At 42.3% G+C, this 21,348-nt stretch overlaps 1 protein-coding gene across 1 annotated transcript; it reads left to right on the top strand.

Annotated features, from left to right (window-relative positions):
• Positions 1 to 1,182: 1,182 nt before the first annotated feature.
• LOC309485247 (uncharacterized protein) lies at positions 1,183 to 10,339 on the top strand (the record flags this gene model as incomplete). Its single annotated transcript, XM_082152007.1, has 5 exons — positions 1,183 to 2,325; positions 7,866 to 7,894; positions 8,138 to 8,380; positions 9,795 to 9,849; positions 10,251 to 10,339. Exons 1-5 carry the CDS (start codon positions 1,284 to 1,286, stop codon positions 10,337 to 10,339), a joined length of 1,458 nt encoding a protein of 485 aa, XP_082008133.1. The 5' UTR covers positions 1,183 to 1,283.
• Between the last annotated feature and the right edge of the window lie 11,009 nt (positions 10,340 to 21,348).

The following is a 21,348-nucleotide window of genomic DNA, read 5'->3' as shown; positions in this document are numbered from 1 at the left end:
GAAAGGAAACTGGTTAGAAAAAGTGGAGGACAGAATAAGGTCTATGTATAATTCATTTATAGCTGCATTTACGGATGGCTCAAAAGATCCTAGGAGTGGTTTTACTGGTTTTGCATTTACTATTCCAGAATTAAAGATAAATGTTAAGGAAAGAACCTCTGATCATTTGACAGTATTTACTGTGGAAATGTTAGCTATTTTAAGGGTATTACAGTGGGTAGAGGAAAACAAAATTACCAAGGTTTTAATTTGCTCTGATAGTCTATCATCATTAATGTCTCTTCAGTCGTTATCATCTAATAGCAGACTTGATATTGTGTATGAAATATATGAGACTGTATACAGACTGCAACATATTAATGCAGCGGTCAGATTTTTGTGGATTCCGGCTCATAGGGGGATTGAGGGAAATGAGACCGCAGATATGTTGGCTAAGCAAGCTTTGAAACTCGACAGAATTACAAAAGTGGCAGTAAGTAAAGCTGAAGTTAAAGTTAAAATAAAGGAAAATATTATGAAGACATGGCAGAGACAATGGGATGAAGGGAAGAAAGGGCGTCATTTATACAATATTATGCAAGAAGTAGGGAAAAGGAAATCTATAGATCGATGTACTAGAGAAAGTTGCATTATTTCGAGGCTGAGATTAGGACATACTAGATTAAATAAAACTATGTATTTATTGAAAAAGCACCCTTCAGGTTTGTGTGATTGTGGAAGGGGAGAGGAATCAGCTGAACATGTGATTAGTGAATGTGTCAAATATGAAAATCATAGGATAAAATTAAAAGAGGAATTAATGAAATTTGGGGAAAATATGTTGAACCTTAAAAATCTTTTTAAAATTGGAGAGCAGATAATGGGAGCTTTGTTTAACTTTTTGAAAGAAACTGGTTTAATGAAAAGGATTTAATTGATCGATGAATTTTTTTTTTTTTTTTTTTTTTTTTTTAATCGTGATAAGATGCTTGCATTTCTGGCCCACACTCCAGTACAGTAGGTGGCGGATATGCACCTTAAATGCCGGTTGCCACCCGCCAATAAAAAAGAAAAGAAGAAGAAGACAGTCTGTGTCGGATCGTTGTCTTGTACACGTCTCCTGTTCTCCCGTGACCCCTTTTGGTATGTTCGTTTTTGAAGTTGTTGTTTTGTATTTAGTTATGTTTTCCCCCTTGTGGGTTTTGTTTTGTGTTTAGTGTTTCTTTTGTAATAAATATCTTTTTCCCTTTGCATTTGAGTTCTCCCTTTGTTTTCTGTAATTAACGTGACAGAACGATCCGACCATGTCAAGGACTCAGCAAAGGGTCTCTTCCCCAGCCACCGAGCGGGAGAGGAGGCAAAGTTTTGAGGGGACCCGGTTGGTCATATTTCGCGGGACCCGTGGAGGCCGCAGTAGAGGAGGTGGGCGAGAGGAATTTCAAGACCACTCTCCACTCTGGCCCCTCCTCGACCCAGTTCCGGTGGTCCCAGTTCCGGTGGTTCCGAAACGGAGGAGGAGAGGAAAGAACCCCTCCGTGGCTATGTCGGTGGTCCCTGTTCCGGTGGTCCCTGTTCCAGCGATCCTGAGTCCGTTGGTCCCTGTTCCGGTGGTCCCTGTTCCGGTGGTCCCTGTTCCAGTGGTCCCTGTTCCGGTGGCCCCTGTTCCGGTGGTCCCGAGTCTAGTGGCCCAACCCGAGACTGTTCACGTTCCGTCTGCCCAGTCAGAGACTGTTCAGGTCACATCTGCCCAGCCAGAGATGGTTCAAGCCACATCTGCCCAGTCGGAGACAGATCGGGAGATGCCCATTCTCATGGCCGGGGGGGCAATGATCGGCTATTTAGAGCGTTTAGCTCGGATCCTGGAGACGCCCTTCAAACCTTCAGTGTCTGTTCCTGAGCCGGAGCCAGTGTCTGTTCCTGAGCCGGAGCCAGTGTCTGTTCCTGAGCCGGAGCCAGTGTCTGTTCCTGAGCCGGAGCCAGTGTCTGTTCCTGAGCCGGAGCCGGAGCCAGTGTCTGTTCCTGAGCCGGAGCCGGAGCCAGTGTCTGTTCCTGAGCCGGAGCCGGAGCCAGTGTCTGTTCCTGAGCCGGAGCCGGAGCCAGTGTCTGTTCCTGAGCCGGAGCCGGAGCCAGTGTCTGTTCCTGAGCCGGAGCCGGAGCCAGTGTCTGTTCCTGAGCCGGAGCCGGAGCCAGTGTCTGTTCCTGAGCCGGAGCCGGAGCCAGTGTCTGAGCCGGAGCCGGAGCCGGTGTCTGTTCCTGAGCCGGAGTCTGTTCCTGAGCCGGAGCCAGTGTCTGTTCCTGAGCCGGAGCCGGAGCCAGTGTCTGTTCCTGAGCCGGAGCCAGTGTCAAGTCAAGTCAAGTCAAGTTTATTTGTATAGCGCTTTTCACAATACAGATTGCATCAAAGCAGCTTCACAGTATTAAATTAAAATAATACAACAAAGTTTGTTTCAAGAGGAATTTATTGATTGATAAAATTAAATTAAATATCCCCAAAATATCCCCAACTGAGCAAGCCAAAGGCAACAGTGGCAAGGAACCGAAAAACTCCATCAAGTGACCTAATGGTGTCCTAAAACTCCATCAGGTGCCTTAATGGAGAAAAAAAACCTTGGGAGAACCCAGGCTCAGTCGGGGGCCAGTTCTCCTCTGGCATTGGATAGAGGCCGGATTGTAGTTTGAACTGTAGGATTATATGAATGCCTGGCTGAAGAGATGCGACTTTAATCTAGTTTTAAACTGGGAGAGCGAGTCTGAGCAACGAACAGTATCAGGAAGACTATTCCAGAGTTTTGGAGCCAAATGTGAAAATGCTCTCCCTCCTTTGGTGGTTCTGGATATCCTAGGTATGACCAAAAGCCTTGAATTTAGTGATCTCAAAGAGCGCGATGGATTATAGGGCGATAGAAGATCCGTTAAATAGACTGGAGCTAAGCCGTTTAGGGCTTTATAAGTCAGTAGCAATACCTTGTAATTAATACGGAACTTTATAGGTAACCAATGCAGTGATGATAAAATCGGTGTTATATGATCATATTTTCTTGATCTCGTAAGAACTCTAGCGGCGGCATTTTGGACTAACTGTAGCTTGTTTATTGAGGATGCAGGACAACCAGCTAATAAAGCATTACAGTAATCCAGTCTCGAGGTCATGAATGCATGAACTAACTTTTCTGCATCAGAAACTGATAGCATATTACGTAGCTTAGCAATGTTTCTAAGGTGGAAAAAGGCTGTTTTTGTAACATAAGAAATATGATTTTCAAAAGACAGGTTGCAATCGAGTATAACACCCAGGTCTTTTACTGTAGAGGATAAAGTAACAGGACATCCTATGATGTTAAAGTTGTATTGTGCGAGGTTTTGTGGGCGGTTTTTTGAACCGATAAGTATTACCTCTGTCTTGTCTGGATTTAATAAAAGAAAATTACGCGTCATCCAATCTTTTATATCTTTAACACACTCTGTCAATTTGGAAAATGTAGCGTTTTCATCCGGCCGTGATGAAATATATATTTGAGTGTCATCAGCATAACAATGGAAACTAATTCCATGTTTCCTTATAATATTTCCAAGTGGCATCATATATATTGAAAATAACAGAGGGCCTAATACAGATCCCTGCGGCACTCCATAGTTTACTGGAGTTATGATCGATTTTTCTCCATTTAAATAGACAAAATGGTAGCGGTCAGATAGGTATGATTTGAACCAGCTTAGTGCTTGTCCTTGAACACCAGTATAATTTTGTAGTCGATCTAAGAGTATTGTGTGATCTATAGTATCGAACGCAGCACTAAGATCAAGTAAAACTAGTATTGAGATACAGCCTTGGTCAGAAGCTAAAAGTAAATCATTTGTGATTTTAACGAGCGCAGTTTCAGTGCTATGATGCGGTCTGAATCCAGACTGAAACTTTTCATAGATATCATTTTGTTGCAAGAAAGAGCCCAGTTGAGCGGACACCACTTTTTCTAATATTTTAGACATAAATGGAAGATTTGAAATGGGTCTATAATTTGCTAGATTATTATGATCTAATTGTGGTTTCTTAATGAGAGGTTTTATAACTGCCAGTTTAAATGTTCTTGGAACATGACCTAAAGATAAAGACGAGTTAATAATATTGAGGAGAGGCTCTTCCACTACAGATAACACTTCTTTCAGTAGTTTAGTTGGTATAGGATCTAATAAACATGTTGTTGTTTTAGATGAAGTGATAAGTTTATTTAACTCTTTTTGTTCTATAGTTGTAAAGCACTGTAATTGTTCTTTCGGGGTGATAATTGAAGCTGAATTGTAAGGCGCGATTGAAGATTGAACGTTTATAATTGTGGTTCTGATGCTTTCTATTTTCTCAGTGAAGAAGTTCATGAAATCATTACTACTGAACTGTAACGGGATATTTTGTTCGGGTGACGTCTGTTTATTTGTTAGTCTAGCCACGGTGTTAAATAGAAACCTTGGATTGTTTTGGTTGTTTTCTATTAGTTTGCGGAGGTGCTCAGCCCTGGCAGCTTTTAGGGCCTTTTTATAACGTGACATACTGTCTTTCCACGCGATTCTAAAGACCTCTAAATTAGTTTGTTTCCATTTACGCTCTAAAATACGGGTTTCTCTCTTTAAAACATGCGTAGTATTGTTATACCATGGTGCTTTATTTTTCTCTCTGACCTTTTTTAATTTAATAGGTGCAACCACATCCAATGTTCTAGAGAGAATGGTGCTCATAGTGCTAGTTAGTTCTTCTAGTTCATCTGTTTGTTTGGGTTCAGGCAGCAGCTGAGACAGATTAGATAAGCAATTTGAGAAATTATCTATGGTGGATGGGAGGATTGTTCTGCCTGGTTGATAACGCGACGCCGCATGACATATTACAGCAGTACGTAATATGCAAGTTACCATGTAGTGATCAGTGACTTCATCACTTTGTGGAATGATATCTATATCGGTTGGATCGGTTCCGTGTGATATAATTAAATCGAGTGTATGATTAAGACGATGAGTTGGTCCGGTGACGTTTTGCTTGACCCCAAATGAATTTAATAAATCTGTAAACGCAGCTCCTAACGCATCATTTGGATTATCTACGTGTATGTTAAAATCTCCAACAATTAATGCTTTATCGACATTGACTAATAGGTCTGAGAGAAAATCTGCAAACTCTTTTAGGAAATCAGCGTAAGGCCCTGGCGGTCTATATACGGTAGCCAAGGCTAGAGATAATAGGGATGTTTTTCTAACATCTAAGAGCGTAACATTTAGTACAAGTACTTCAAATGAAATAAACTTATAACCCGTTTTCTGAGTAACATTTAGAATATCTTTATAAATGGTTGCAACACCTCCGCCACGGCCAATCAGACGGGGCTCATGCTTATAACAGTATCCAGGAGGAGTAGACTCATTAATACCGAAATAATCATTTGGTTTAAGCCAGGTTTCAGTAAGGCAAAGTACATCGAAGCTATTATCTGTGACTATTTCATTTACAATAACTGCCTTAGGTGTGAGTGATCTAATGTTTAGAAGACCTAGCTTTAGAAATAGTTTTTGTTTACTAATAGCAACATTTTCTGTTTTAATAACAATTAGATTTTTCCTAGATCCTGCATTAGATTTATTATTTGATCTCACTAAACGAGGAATAGACACGGTTTCTATGCAATGTTCTACACTAGTATTTATATCAGTTGAATTGGTGCAGCAGAGACTATGATTTGGACTTTTGGTTACTAGTCAAAGGGTATTTAACATTTTGGAGATGTTATCTGACAGAAGATCCGCTCCGAATCTGCTTGGGTGTAAGCCATCAGCACGGAAAAGCCTAGGACGCTCCCAAAACAGATTCCAATTATTTACAAAGAGCAGTTTCTGCTCATTGCACCATGACATTAACCATTCATTTAGCGCAAATAATCTGCTGAACTTTTCATGCCCTAGTCGGTACGTGGGAAGCGGTCCTGACACAATGATCGTTGTTTCAGGCGATGTGCTGCGTACCGTATCGATTAGATTCCTGAAGTCTTTCTTCAGAATCTCCGTCTGGCGCAGCCTGATGTCGTTCACTCCCGCGTGCAGGACCACAGTTCCGACGCGCTCGTCACCGTTCAGGATCTCGGGAACGCGAGCAGCGATTTCAGAAACACGAGCACCAGGGAAGCAGTGACTTTGCACCTTACTTGTACCTAACGTAGCGTGTACGTGCCGAACGATGGAATCGCCGATGATCACAGCATCGCGTTCTGTTTCGCGTAGAGGGGAGAAGCGGTTTTGTGTCGATAACTCGAAAACCGGGAGGGTCGGAGAAAGTCTTGGTCTAAACCTGACTCGCGTCTTCCGCTGCGGAACCACCCAGGCTTCGTGGTGGCGTGTTGGAGCCGGAGTGAACGAGACCATGGCTGATTGCGACCGATGCTGAGGAACGCACGGAGTAGACGCGGTCGGAGTCAGCGGGTTAGTAACGTTAAACACTGATTTGTGTGCGTCGGCGCGTGATGTTTCAAGAGCCAAACACCGGTCTCTCAGCTCGGCCTGTCTCAATAAAAGGTTGTGGATCTGTTTCTCAACAGCTTCCAGCTCAGACTGCAGTGCGTGAAGCTCAAATGTGTCCTCACCTGCACCAAGCGGTAGACTACTTACATCTGATATATTCGCCATTTTAACAGATGGACAGTGAGTTAGCAACGAAGCTACCAGTGATGCTATCAATATTAATACAAATTTATATTATAAGTTTGTTTGTAAATGAGTGTGGAGAAGACGCGTTCAGCCGTGATCCACGGACGTAACCTTTAAGAGTATGCAGCGTTGGATCACTAATAGGCTTGAGACGCGTCTGCTCAACAGTCCGCGTTGTAACTATGAGGTTTTTTAGTGGTAGGGGTGTAGAGTAGACGCACGATAGGCGAAAAAAAAAAAAGTGTTTGTTTATAAGTGAGTGTGGAGAAGACGCGTTCAGCCGTGATCCACGGACGTAACCTTTAAGAGTATGCAGCGTTGGATCACTAATAGGCTTGAGACGCGTCTGCTCAACAGTCCGCGTTGTAACAATGAGGTTTGAGCAGTAGTGCTTCTCAGTGAGGAAGAGTAGAAAATGTTCGTTGTAAGCGGGTTTAAAGAGAAAAATCAAGAATTATAAATCAAATCGATAGAGCTCCAAAAACAACAACGCATTCAGACGCAACGCATGATAATGACAGGACAAGACATTATTCACCGTGTTTGTTGAGTGTTTCTTATTCACCTGAGCTTTTATGAACTCAAAGGCGCGAGAGAAAATAAATAAATAAAAATAGCTGAGCGCAAGGGTGGCGCGTTAACAGGCTAGCGAATTACTAGCGTGTTATGCGTCAGGGTTGGGTAAGCTGTATTTAGTAGTAATATAAACAACTAGAAATTGTAGTAAATGATGGTTCAAAACAAGGAAATACGAGACTAAGACGGAGCTTACAGCTCCGAAGCAAACACACTCACAGCAGGCAGCGAGAAAAATCAAGAATTATAAATCAAATCGATAGAGCTCCAAAAACAACAACGCATTCAGACGCGACGCATGATAATAACAGGACAAGACATTACTCACCGTGTTTGTTGAGTGATTCTTACTCACCTGAGCTTTTATGAACTCAAAGGCGCGAGCGCGCGAGAGACAAATAAATAAATAAAAATAGCTGAGCGCACGGGTGGCGCGTTAGCAGGCTAGCGAATTACTACCGTGTTGTGCTAGTAGCAACGGAAGCCAGCGATGTTGGGCAAGCCGTATTTAGTAGTAGTATAAACAACTAGAAATTGTAGTAACAACTAGAAATTGTAGTAAATTCTGGTTCAAAACAAGGAAATACGAGGGGCTAAGACGGAGCTTACAGCACCGAAGCAAAAACACTCAGTGTCTGTTCCTGAGCCGGAGCCGGAGCCAGTGTCTGTTCCTGAGCCGGAGCCGGAGCCGGAGCCAGTGCCTGTTCCTGAGCCGGAGCCAGTGCCTGTGTCTGTGTCTGTGTCTGTTCCAGTTCCTGAGCCGGAGCCAGTGCCTGTGTCTGTGTCTGTTCCAGTTCCTGAGCCGGAGCCAGTGCCTGTGTCTGTGTCTGTTCCAGTTCCTGAGCCTGTGTCTGTTTCTGTGTCTGTTTCTGAGCCGGAGCCGGAGCCGGAGCCGGAGCCGGAGCCGTCTGTTCCTGAGCCCTCAGTGACCGCGACACTGGCCATTATGGCCACAGCCATGTGGTGTGTGTGGGCTATGCACACACTTGGACCGGTGGTGTCTGTTCCTGGGCCGGTGGTGTCTGTTCCTGGGCCGGTGGTGTCTGTTCCTGAACCGGTGGTGCCAGTTCCCGAGCCGGTTGTGCCAGTTCCAGTGCCCGAGCCGGTGGTGTCTGTTCCAGTGCCTGAGCCGGTGGTGCCAGTTCCAGTGCCCGAGCCAGTTCCAGTGCCCGAGCCGGTGGTGCCAGTTCCAGTGCCCGAGCTGGTGGTGGGAGTTCCAGTGCCCAAGCCGGTGGTGCCAGTTCCAGTGCCCGAGCCGGTGGTGCCAGTTCCAGTGCCCGAGCCAGTTCCAGTGCCCGAGCCGGTGGTGCCAGTTCCTGAGCCGGAGCCGTCTGTTCCTGAGCCCTCAGTGACCGCGACACTGGCCATTATGGCCACAGCCATGTGGTGTGTGTGGGCTATGCACACACTTGGACCGGTGGTGTCTGTTCCTGGGCCGGTGGTGTCTGTTCCTGGGCCGGTGGTGTCTGTTCCCGAACCGGTGGTGCCAGTTCCCGAGCCGGTGGTGCCAGTTCCAGTGCCCGAGCCGGTGGTGTCTGTTCCAGTGCCTGAGCCAGTGGTGCCAGTTCCAGTGCCCGAGCCAGTTCCAGTGCCCGAGCCGGTGGTGCCAGTTCCAGTGCCCGAGCTGGTGGGGCCAGTTCCAGTGCCCAAGCCGGTGGTGCCAGTTCCAGTGCCCGAGCCGGTGGTGCCAGTTCCAGTTCCAGTGCCCGAGCCGGTGGTGCCAGTTCCAGTGCCCGAGCCGGTGATGTCTGTTCCTGAGCCGGTGCCTGTTCCCTGGCCGCCCGAGGGAAGGTCTCCGCCCTGGCCGCCCGAGGGAAGGTCTCCGCCCTGGCCGCCCGAGGGAAGGTCTCCGCCCTGGCCGCCCGAGGGAAGGTCTCCGCCCTGGCCGCCCGAGGGAAGGTCTCCGCCCTGGCCGCCCGAGGGAAGGTCTCCGCCCTGGCCGCCCGAGGGAAGGTCTCCGCCCTGGCCGCCCGAGGGAAGGTCTCCGCCCTGGCCGCCCGAGGGAAGGTCTCCGCCCTGGCCGCCCGAGGGAAGGTCTCCGCCCTGGCCGCCCGAGGGAAGGTCTCCGCCCTGGCCGCCCGAGGGAAGGTCTCCGCCCTGGCCGCCCGAGGGAAGGTCTCCGCCCTGGCCGCCCGAGGGAAGGTCTCCGCCCTGGCCGCCCGAGGGAGAGTCTGCTCCGCCCTGGCCGCCCGATGGACTCTCTGCTCCGCCCTGGCCGCCCGATGGACTCTCAGCTCCGCCCTGGCCTCCCGAACTGTCCATTTTTCCTGTCCCACCCTGGTCTGTCTTTCCTGTCCCTCCCGTCCCGCCCTGGTCTGTCCCTCCCGTCCCGCCCTGGTCTGTCCCTCCCGTCCCTAGTGGAGCGTCTGGTAGCCGCTCCTTAAGGAGGGGGTAATGTCACATGCCTGTCTTGTCTCGTGTAGCACATGTGGTGTTTGTGTTCCTGTCACTGTTTTGACCCCACCCTCCTTGTTATCTCATTATTGGTTTAATTTGCCCCACCTGTTGTTCCTCATCACCTGCCTGATTTGTCCCTTTTATAAGTTCCTTTGTGTTTGCAGTCTGTGTCGGATCGTTGTCTTGTACACGTCTCCTGTTCTCCCGTGACCCCTTTTGGTATGTTCGTTTTTGAAGTTGTTGTTTTGTATTTAGTTATGTTTTCCCCCTTGTGGGTTTTGTTTTGTGTTTAGTGTTTCTTTTGTAATAAATATCTTTTTCCCTTTGCATTTGAGTTCTCCCTTTGTTTTCTGTAATTAACGTGACAGACATGGGTCGGAGGCATCGATCAAGACAAGAGCCTGAGAAGGTCTCAATTTTGCTAATATTTTCTTACATAGTTTCTAATTTGCAAGTATCTAAAGAAACTACTACCCGGTATATTATCAGTGGCACTGTGCAGGTCCCTAAAAGCCTCTGGGTTCGGTCCAGACTTGTCCGTGGAGCTGAGGAGTTTAGAGGAGCAGAGGGTTCTAGCGTGTAGATCGGGAGGCCGCCGTCCGCTGAGCTGTTTGCTGCAGGTCGCTCGTTCCGCGGCTGGGGCTCGTCGATGGCGAAGGCTTCTCAGCAGGAGAAACAGCGAAGTGAAGAGTTCGATGAAGGAGATTAAATCTGATTCCTATGGCGAAATGACCCGCTTATATAGCCAGAAGCCACACCCATTCTGGCGGCAGTTCCCATAGCACAGCCAATGAGCGCTTGTCAGCTCTGCTCTGTGCTCGCTGTGCAGCTGCACTGCGTTTTAAAATAAAGGCTTCAATATTCTCGTTTCCCATAGCGTATAGCTACGCAATGCGAGATACCATTCTCGAAAGGGAACCATCACTATGTGTTAATAATCTGATTGCATGAACTCTTTCACATCCACGTGTTATTCATTGATCCAGGGATGTGGCTTTAAAACGCTTCCTCTTCAAACCCTCCAGATCAGAATCATCCACCCACATAATATGCATTCATCATACCAGAAGCAATCATTTTTTAGCAAACAACAAATTTTTTTAACATTTTAAAAAATTCCGTGTTCATCAGAGTGTTCATCTAAGACCCCAGGACTTTTGTCACACTTTAACCACGAATACACACACACAAAAAAGTTTATGGATTCGAGGAGTTTTGTGGTTAAAATTTTAAAAAGTAACAAATCCTTCCCTTGCGGGTCAATCTGACCCCCTTAGGAATGAATGGAATGCGAGGAATGCTTCAGTTCACATAGAAAAACCTAAAAATGCTTAAAATTCTAACTAAAAATGCAAAAACTTGTCAAAAAATGATTTTATAATGTCGACATGAGTATCTGAATGCACACTGAAATAAAATAAGCCTTTTGGACAAAAAGTATAATTTTAGGGCTTCGGGTCATTTTGACCCACGCGGGAAAGATATGTTACAAAGTGCGAGGAAAGGATGAGGGTTAAAGTGTTTTGTCTGGTCATTGTTTGTCGATCAGTCCTCATGTGTCTCTGATCGTCTGATCCTCCACTGATAACATGCATTATTTATCATCTCTTCCCAGTCCTTAATCCAGGACGATTTGCATGGAGTGTGTGTTTGCCAAGGGCTTTTAACCCTGTTATTCATGAGTGCAGTTGTCATGACTCACATCACTGCACAGAATAATAATTTCATTGTGTGTATAAACAGTCGGTCAGTACAAAACAGAAAGAAAGAAAGCAAACACAAACAAGTTTATAGCTCGAGCCATAAAGAGGTGGATCAGCATCCTATTTGCATATTTTTGTGAATTATGCTTTCACAGCCTTTAGGCTACAATTACGTATTGTATTTTTTGTGTTAGAAAAATGTATTTTGTTACACTTTAGAGTAGCTCGTAGTAGACTGTTAGGTTAGGGTTTGGCTTAGAATAATAAGTTGTAAAGTTACTAATAGAAAATTCTAAAGTGGACCATCGAAGTAATGAGTTACTAAAGCAATAAGCCGTGATTTACAGTGAGTTTAGAACAGTTGTTAGACTCGACGCGGAGTAAAACCCCCTCAGCTGTTCTAAATTCACTGTAAAACGGCTTCAAGGGGCTTATTGCTTTTATAAAACGGTTACTCCATAAAAATATTCATTTTAATATTTATTTTATTCATAAAATAAACACCAGCAACAAAAAATATAGCGTTAAAACACATTTATTCCTCCGCCAAGCAAAGTAGTTCCAAAGAGGTTGCTAAGCAACACATGCAGCAACAAAGCAACAAAAACGGCAGTTGCGCAGTAACACTAATGTAATGCTGTCACAGGTGTGTGTGTGCATTATTAACGTGGCTATAATTCCGAATGCTTGAACATGTATGTTATAATTATTCATATGTATGCAGTGTATGTATGCAGTGTCATAACTACATCTCTGACGTTTATAACAAACCAAACCGTTTGAAAATCGGTAGAAAATTTAGCAAGTTATGGTTATTTAAAAGTACATGCACCATTAAACGAGTGAGCGAGCGCCCTGTGGTAAGATGGCCGCCACGTGCGGACGTCGACCTCCATTGGCCAGCAGCGCGCACGAGACATCTAGCCTTTATATATGATATCTATGTGTGTGTGTGTGTGTGTGTGTGTGTGTGTGTGTGTGTGTGTTTGTCGAGGCTCAACCAATCAGAATCAAGGACCGCGTTTTATAACATTCATTTTAACCCTAGGCTTATTTGATGAAGGACTTTATGTTCAGTACAACATTTATTGATGTTTAATGAAGCCTCTATTCCCTCATTTAAATTTTATTTGTTTTAATCAGAGACTTAGACGGTGCTTCTAAGAAAACTGTTCTCATGGGGAAAATGCATTTGCAATTCCAACATGCCTCGTTTTCATCTATCCTGAAACTTCAGGAAGAGTTTGGCTGAAGCAAAAGCATTAAAGGAGTAGTTCACCTCAGAATTAAAATGTCCTGATAATTTACTCTCCCCCTCGTCATCCAAGATGTTCATGTCTTTCTTTCTTCAGTGGAAAAGAAATGAAGGTTTTTGAGGAAAACACTCCAGGATGTTCCTCCATATAGTGACTTCAATGGAGTCCAACGGGTCGAAGGTCCAGATGTGAGTTTCAGTGCAGCTTCAAAGTCTCGACACGATCCAGCCGAGGAATAAGAGTCTTATCTAGACAAACCAGCCGACATTTTATGAACAAAATAAACATTTATATACTTTTTAACCACTAATGCTGGTCTTGCACTAGCTGTGATGAGACACACATTACGTAATCACGTTGAAGTCACTATATGGAGAAAAATCCTGGAGTGTTTTCCTCAAAAACCTTCATTTCTTTTCGACGGAAGAAAGACATGAACATCTTAGATGATGTGGGGGAGAGTAAGGCCCTGTCCACACGGAGACGCGTTTCGCTGTATACGTATACATTTTTTATCGTATTGGCGTTTCGTCCACACGGATCCGGCGTTTGCGGAGACTGAAACCGCTATTTTTTTAAACCGGGTCCCAAGGTGGATAAATCTGAAAACCCCGCCCTTGCGTTTTCGTGTGTACGGCCAATCCGTATATTTTGCGAAACGATGATGTCATCACACCAAGTGTCAACTAGTCAGACACCGTTAAGTCACAGCAACTACATTTATGGTTTTTCATATTGTTCAACAAAGTTCTTGATTAAAAAAGAAAAAAAGAAGCTACTGTGCCTAATATTATTGTTGTATACAGCGCGCAAGGTTTATGCGCGAGCTCCAAGTCTTCTTCTCCGTTTTTAGTGTATGTCTGAGGCAGAATTACAGCGCCACATACTGGTCTGGCATGTATACTACATCGTTTTGAGTCGGTTTCAGTGGTTTCGTGTGTACGCAGATATTTCTGGGAACGGGAAAAAAAAAAATCGGATAGGGAAAGCTCTGGCTTCGTGTGGATGTGGCCTAAATGAAGTGAACTCATTCTTTAAGAGGATTAAGTTTGCATAACCTGGAGTAAAACAATAAGGTTTCATCGGTTAACATTATAACTCCATCAATGAACAATGCAGCATTTAATAATCTTTTATTTTAATGCAAAAGTCCACAGACAGTCGGGTTATCCTCTCAGAGATCTTCTGGCTGTTTCTCACTGGCAGTTTGAATGGACTGTCAAAGAACTCAATCAAACCTCAGCCTGAATACGTCAGTCGGACACAGTCTTGAAAAGGTCTCTTTTGAAGAGGAGTTCCTGACAGGATTGAGCCGTTTCTGAGGGATCCTGCTGTTAAAACAAGACGACACACACTCCAACACGCACAGCTCAAACACACTGAGAGGTGCTGTGGACGAAAGACATTTCTGTCATTAAATTCATTCTATTTATGGAAAACAAATGTGGTTCAGCATCATGCAAAAACATTTTTTAAACAAAATTAAACAAATTTTTATTTTTTTGGATGCTCAAGAAACATATATGATTATTATCAGTGTTGAAAACACTTCAGGTTTTTGTGGAAATCGTTATACATTTAATTTTTCAGGATTCTTTGATGAATAGAAAGTTCAAAAGCACAGGATTTATTATAAATGTCTTCACGGTCACTTTTGATCAATTTACTGCATCTTTGCTGAAGTATTCATTTCTTTCTTTTTTCAGACCCCAAACTTTTGCACAATGGTTTATGTTTTGTAGATCCTCTCAGAAGTGTCTGGGACTGAATGAATGTGAGATACGCTGCTGTGTGAGGAAGAAAAGCCTGGTTTCTGCACTGACATTTGGACACTAATTGCTTTTTGAATAAATGAACTTACAGAAATCTCTCCGTCCTGAACCAAAGCACAAGCTCCATTCATCACCGTAATGGAAAACTCAAAAACAAAACCATATCAGCAACTTTAACCCCACAAAAACACAACAGAGCCTTCTTTTTCATCTTGCTCAAAAAGCATTTAATTTCAGCATTTATTCTCTCCATCCAGTGCTATGCAAAGTCTGCTGAGAACTAGAAATATTATGTTTTTTGTTTTTTTCAGTTAATGCAGAAAAAAATAATGCAAACATTATGTAAGTTGACAAAATGTGGGAGAACTGTGTTGCAATTTAATTTCAAAAATATTTTAACCCTCTGGTGCTCTTCGCGTGTCGTTCAAAAATGACTGAAATTAAATGAATGTACTATGTTTTAGTTCGATAATGTTTTTTTATTTAATATTTTGTATTTTCAGGGGATTTTATGGTACTAAATTATATTTACGCTGTATATATAATCCATTTATTCACTTTTTGAGCATAGACCTGAAAATTTAATTTCCAACTTAAACTGTGGTAAATCTTGAAATGCTTTAGAGCGACAGACTGAAGATTGATCTCTTTTCAAAGACGACACTTGGCAGATTATTGCTGAAGTGAAAAAAGTTTTAAAAAGTGAACTTAAAAAAAGTTACAGAATTTTACCTCTATTGTTATGAAAAATATGCAAAAATACTATTTTAAATTTTTTGTATGGAAGTATATATTTTCAATAACATGTTTTACTTAAAAAATGTGGGGGAAAAACAGAGCCATAAATCTAAACAAGTTGTGTTCCAAATTTGAGGTTGATATCCCAAAAAATGATCTTTCAGTGAGATGTTGTTCGGCTGCAGTACCAAACGCTTCCACTAGAGGAAACTCGTCTCATTTATTTCCAATGCCCTCATTTCTGACCGTGAGGAGCTCAAGTGTGACTATTGTTTACAGGACCATTTAACCTTTATGAATCATATCCATGATTTTTTTTTGTGTTCACATAGCAAGTGCCAAAACCTTTACCAAATTTCGTACCATTACAATGAAGTAAAAAAACACATTTTTTCACTCAAAAATGTCCGGAGAGCACCAGAGGTGCTTCACCTTTGAATATGAATGAGGTTACGTTGCTGTGTAATCTCATAACTATTGTCTAAATCCTACTGAATCCAGAAGAATACACATTCCTTCATTTCTTAGGTTCAATTCACTCTTTAAATTGGCTGGTGCCAAAGCCACTGATCTGAAGCTTGTGTCAAAGGGGATTTTCTGTGGGATTTTAAGAGTGAACGCTCGAGGGCTTCGATGAGGGAAAGATAAGGCAGAAACAGAGACGTCGCAGACATTAATCTTACAGGGACTGGCCACTGATGGACAGAGTCTCTCAACAGTCAAATCAGTCAAACCCACTTCAATGACTGACAGAATGGAGGTCGAACCCTGAAAACCAGCGTCATCCGCGTGTGGAGAAACACTGATTGACTGAGACCTTTAATTTGCCGCTCTCCGGATTTCAGCCGATCTGCAGGGATTCACCGCGAAAAATCCCATACCACACCTCATCGTGCATTTGATTATGATTCATAATCCATAGCGGTAATTACTGCTAAACTCTGCTTTACTGAATCACTGTGAGTTGTAGGCCTACATCAAAGACCAGCGATTTAATGAGTTTAACACCAGACTTCATTAAACATCACCTGAAGTCGACAGCCATGACCCAGATACTGAGTCATGGGACGCCACAAAATAAATCACAGACGCTCCATCTCAGCTTCATCTGAGGGATCTGTGCCGTGCCGGAAGAGAGAAAGACAAACTCCTGAGCCGAAACTGCTCATTATTTCTAAGTCAAGGACTAACTTGAGGGCTTTTGTGTTTCTTCTGGAACTCGGGTTTGAGAAAGAAAGTCATCAAATTCATATCAGGTTTACATTACGCGCCCCACAGGAAGATGTGCACCGATTCATCATCTCTTTTGTCAGTCAGTACACTAACAAAAAAACAACAAAAAAAGTTACATTTACGGTAAAAAAACGGCAGCTGTGGTTGCCAGATATTTACTGTAAAAAAAATATGGTAGCAACATTTTACGTTTTACAGATTTAACATAAATTTACAATGAAAAAATGTATTTCACTATCTGATATAATGTTAATTTACAGTTCTACCAGAAAGACTCGGGAGAATGAATACTGTAACGATAACATTTATTTAGAAGCTCAGCAAGCAATCAGGTTCTTTGGCGTAGGCCCCGTTCGTAACTCGCATTCGGAGGGTACGGAATCTGCGAGTCCCGCCTGAAGACGAAGGCGGGGGCGCCGCTCACCCCCGGCGGAGTAAGGAAAGGGGCCATCTGGTGGTGGTGGGGTGGATGGAGGAAAAGAACATTCTGAAGTCTTCAGGATGGAAGGGATAGCCTGACTGATGGTGTAGAGGTTGATAGAGGGAGGACCCAGCTTGGTGGAGTAGAGGAGTTGGAGGAAAGATCCCATCTTGGTGGAGGCGGGGAGGATGGAGGTACTGGAGCGACAGCATTTGCGAACTCAGACATGTGTAAGCGCTGCCCTTTTAAGCTACAGTAAATGATATATGATTGGATAGATGAGGAGGTAATTAATGACACGAACGATTGAGTCTTCCTAGCAGAACTTGCGCTAGCTTCATTTCTATTGAAGTACTAATATCTGTTTTGTACCATTTTAATACACCGACAAACCACCAATCACAGTGGAGATGAGAGTCACATGATCAATCAAAGCTCATCACAAACAGCTTTTCCACAAGAGAGTTAATATTAATATATAGAAGCTGCACAGTGTCATTCACACACACACTAAACACACATACAATTAAAAAAGTGCAATAAACATTTATTTCACAACATTAAATGTCACATAAAAACCTACTTTACATAACGGATTAGAAAAAACTAAGAAAAACTATGAAGAAACCGTCATTTCAACAGAAATACATCAAATATGAAGTGTCACGCAGGGAATTGTGGGAATGTCAATTCTTGTCAATTAAAGGACTTGTTCGTTTTCACTTCTGTAAATTTAACGGTATTTTACTGTAATATCACATTAAATATACGGTTAGATCTATCACAGTAATTCACCGTATATAGTATGGAAACTTGTAAACCAATGAACAGTTTTTCACCGTAGCATTTTTAAAGTCTTTTACCGTTAATATCCCGGTATTTTTTTATATAATATACTGTATATAGCCTTTATATTTTCTATTCTGACTATTATCTCATATGTCAGGCTTTACAGGGATAGTTGCATATAATTATGCACAATTTATAGTAATTACTACAGTAACTACATGTAACGTGTGTGTAAGAAGGACTGTAATATAAAGTGTTTCCTAAAGAACAAAGGTATGCTGTGTTATGTTAGTGTATTCAGGACTGGCGCTGGGCGTAAAGGGATTTGTTCTCGTTCTCTCATCGACTGCTTACATGTAAATCAGCAAAGCAAACTTTAAGCCCTTTATTGAGGATCTGAGTCTCAAACGAAGCCAGATCATAGAGACACAGCTTGTGTTTATCCATGCCAAACACACACACAATCAGACATGACGAATTCGTCAACACATGCATGAAGGATATGCCAGTGTGGCGATGGGGTGAGAATAGGAGATATGAGGCAGAGGAAATACTGATCTTCAAAATGGAAAGTGTTTTGTATGAGATGCATTCAGGAAAGATGTTTTATACATACAGTACAGGCCAAAAGTTTGGACACATTACTATTTTTAATGTTTTTGAAAGAAGTTTCTTCTGCTCATCAAGCCTGCATTTATTTGATCAAAAATACAGAAAAAAAAAGTAATATTGTGATATATTATTACAATTTAAAATAATGGGTTTTCAATTTATTAAACTTTAAATGATCATTTATTCCTGTAATGCAAAGCTGAATTTTCAGGATCATTACTCCAGTCTATCACATGATCCTTTAGAAATCATTCTAATATTCTGATGTATTATGAGTGTTGGACACAGTTCTGCTGCCTAATATATTTTATGAATAAAAGGTTAAAAAGAACTGCATTTATAAAAAAAAAAAAAAAAATTCTAATAATATAAATCTTCTTAACTATCACTTTTTATCAATGTAACACATCCTTGCTGAATAAAAGTATTGATTTATTTCAAAAAAAGAAAAGAAAAAAAAATTACCGACCCCAAATGACTGACCAGTAGTGGATATTGCTGTTACAAAAGATTTCTATTTTTAAAACATTTGCTTCTTTTTTTTTCTGCTTTTTTTTAACTTTTTATTCATCAAAGTATCCTAGAAAAGTATCACAGGTTATGAAAAAATATTAAGCAGCAGAACTGTTTCAAACTTTGATAATGAATCATCATATTAGAATGATTTCTAAAGGATCATGTGATAGACTGGAGTAATGATGCTGAAAATTCAGCTTTGATCACAGAAATAAATGATCATTTAAAGTATAATAAATTGAAAACCAATTATTTTCAATTGTAATAATATATCACAATATTAGATTTTTTTTCTGTATTTTTGATCAAATAAATGCAGGCTTGATGAGCAGAAGAAACTTCTTTCAAAAACATTAAAAATAGTAATGTGTCCAAACTTTTAGCCTGTACTGTACATACACATTTTTCGAACTGTCAAAATAATTTGTTAACAAACAAGTGTTCATTACTAGCCTGGATGCCAGCCGAACTTAGCCCCGCCCACAACATTTTTAGGTCGGGAAGTTCGGTCTGGACTCGCTCCGTTGAGGAGCTATTATGCCCGAACAAAAATTGTTCGGACCAATCAAATTGTCAGGGCGGGCTTTATACGATGATGGACAGATGAGCAACGTAACGTAATCATCCACGTCACCAACGAGCGCTTGGGTTGAATTCGTTTGCAACACAGATGACTGCCGCTGGAGAATTGTTATTTCACGAGTTCACACTTACAAATAAGTCAGATAGAATAAATGCATATTTGGTGTGCTGTCCGAGGAGAGGCTCAGGGCTCGGTATTCGGCCCGAACCCAAAGTAGGCCTACTCCCCCCCCCGTATTCCAGGCTGTGGAAGAACAGGCCGAGAGTGAGTGGATGGATGCTGAAAACTGTCATGGAATGTTAGGTGAGTTGACAAAGTGAATAAATATATGCTTCCTCTCATGCTGTCAGACGGTCATTTAAAAAGCGGCTGCCGCCGGCGGTGCGCCGTCCAACGTGTTTGCGATGTCGCCATTCTGCCGCTTCTACTGCCGCCGGAGCGCCGACGGTGGGCCGCCGACTCATTGCTATCTGGGAAGTTGATTGGATTGATTATTTGAACGTGCTCCTCTCGAACTTTGTTTATAAAACATTATGTGTAGATTCCGCCATCGCGTCTATTATAGAAGATATCGACAGCGCATTCATTTTAAAAGAGGAACAGAGAACCACGATCAAGACATTTGTCGATCGGAAACATGAATGAAAAACATACATCACTTACTCCGTTGCTCTGATTGGTTATAGGTCTATCCAATTGAGTGCAGAGGCATTTTCCTTCCTGGTTCGGTTGAAACACGCCCCATAATCACAGCTCAATGGAGCAGTATCAGACTCACATTCTGACTAAAATCTGAGAATGACGACGTCAGGCTAGTTCATTACTTCAATGAGCCTTTAATTATTACAGTGTTTAATTTAATAAATTTTTAGCTAACTGTGATTTTGCATATGTACATTTCTGAAATAACTTCACATAATGCATAACAGTTTTCTCTAAATTGTAATGTGGATTGTAAAGCTGCTTTGAAACGATGTGTATTGTGAAAAGCGCTATAGAAATAAACGTGAATTGAATTGAATTGAATTGAACAGTATACACTTTGCATATTAATTTTGGTTGCACTTTCCACTTGCAGATTGCGTATTATCCTCATGTTATGCCTGTTTTTATCATTGCATTTCTTGGTTTTCTTTTGCTTTTCCTTTGTTTTCTGTAACCAGCGCTTTATCTCAGTGTACAGCTGAGCTTTATGAAGTTAAAACCAATCAATGGCTCAAACGCATCTGCAGTTTTTACAGTATAACTCAAAGCACTGCCTATTGTGCACTTCTGCACCTTTACAACCTCGTATTACGTAAGACAATAACAATATTACACCAGAGGAAGAATGATTAATAACTATTCATATCCCTTGATTATACTGTTACACAATAGACTGTTTATAGGCGAATGCCACTGAGAATAAACTGATGCTATGAGAAGAAACCCATCTCTGAAACACCTTTCCAGGACAGAGGAACGTATGACTGTCAGGATTCTGCATAAAAGTAATGAAAGTTACTGGCGTCGCGTATATCCGGATAAATGATCTCAGGATTCAATTAATGTAGAAGTATGAAAACTGTCATGTTGAGGGATTTCCAGGACAGGGTTATTATCAGAATCTGCTGTTAAACATGGAGCTGTGAATCCCGTTCGCAAGGATTACGCCAGACAGTGTTCCCTGTAATGCAGAAGTCTTCAGTAATTCCCTGTTAAACACAGGATCCCTCGACTGTTGCATGCGTTCGGGATCGATAACACTGTACGGTTCACAATGGTGGAATGGCTCTCTTTTAATATTCTGCAGATGAACAGTGATGATAAAAAATTATACCAGTAATTGTTCCCAACATATATGTAAGATGTTACCAGAGAGAGAGAGATAGAGAGAGAGAGAGAGTAAGAGACAAAGAAAAGAGGAGGCAAAGAAAGAGCCAGAGAATGAAAGAGACAGAGCAACTGTTACACTATTCTTTTATCCAATCCTTGATCATGTGACCGAAACCCAAAATGTGAGACGTTGAAATTGACCAATCAGAAGATTACAACTTCCCCCACCGTACTAAAGGTGTGTAAGAAACAGTAAAGCAAATGTCTTCGTTCATTTTCA

The sequence above is a fragment of the Leuciscus leuciscus genome (assembly GCF_965113295.1).
Source record: "Leuciscus leuciscus genome assembly, chromosome: 21".
Taxonomy (NCBI): domain Eukaryota; kingdom Metazoa; phylum Chordata; class Actinopteri; order Cypriniformes; family Leuciscidae; genus Leuciscus; species Leuciscus leuciscus.
This window is presented reverse-complemented; position numbering and strand designations above follow the sequence as displayed.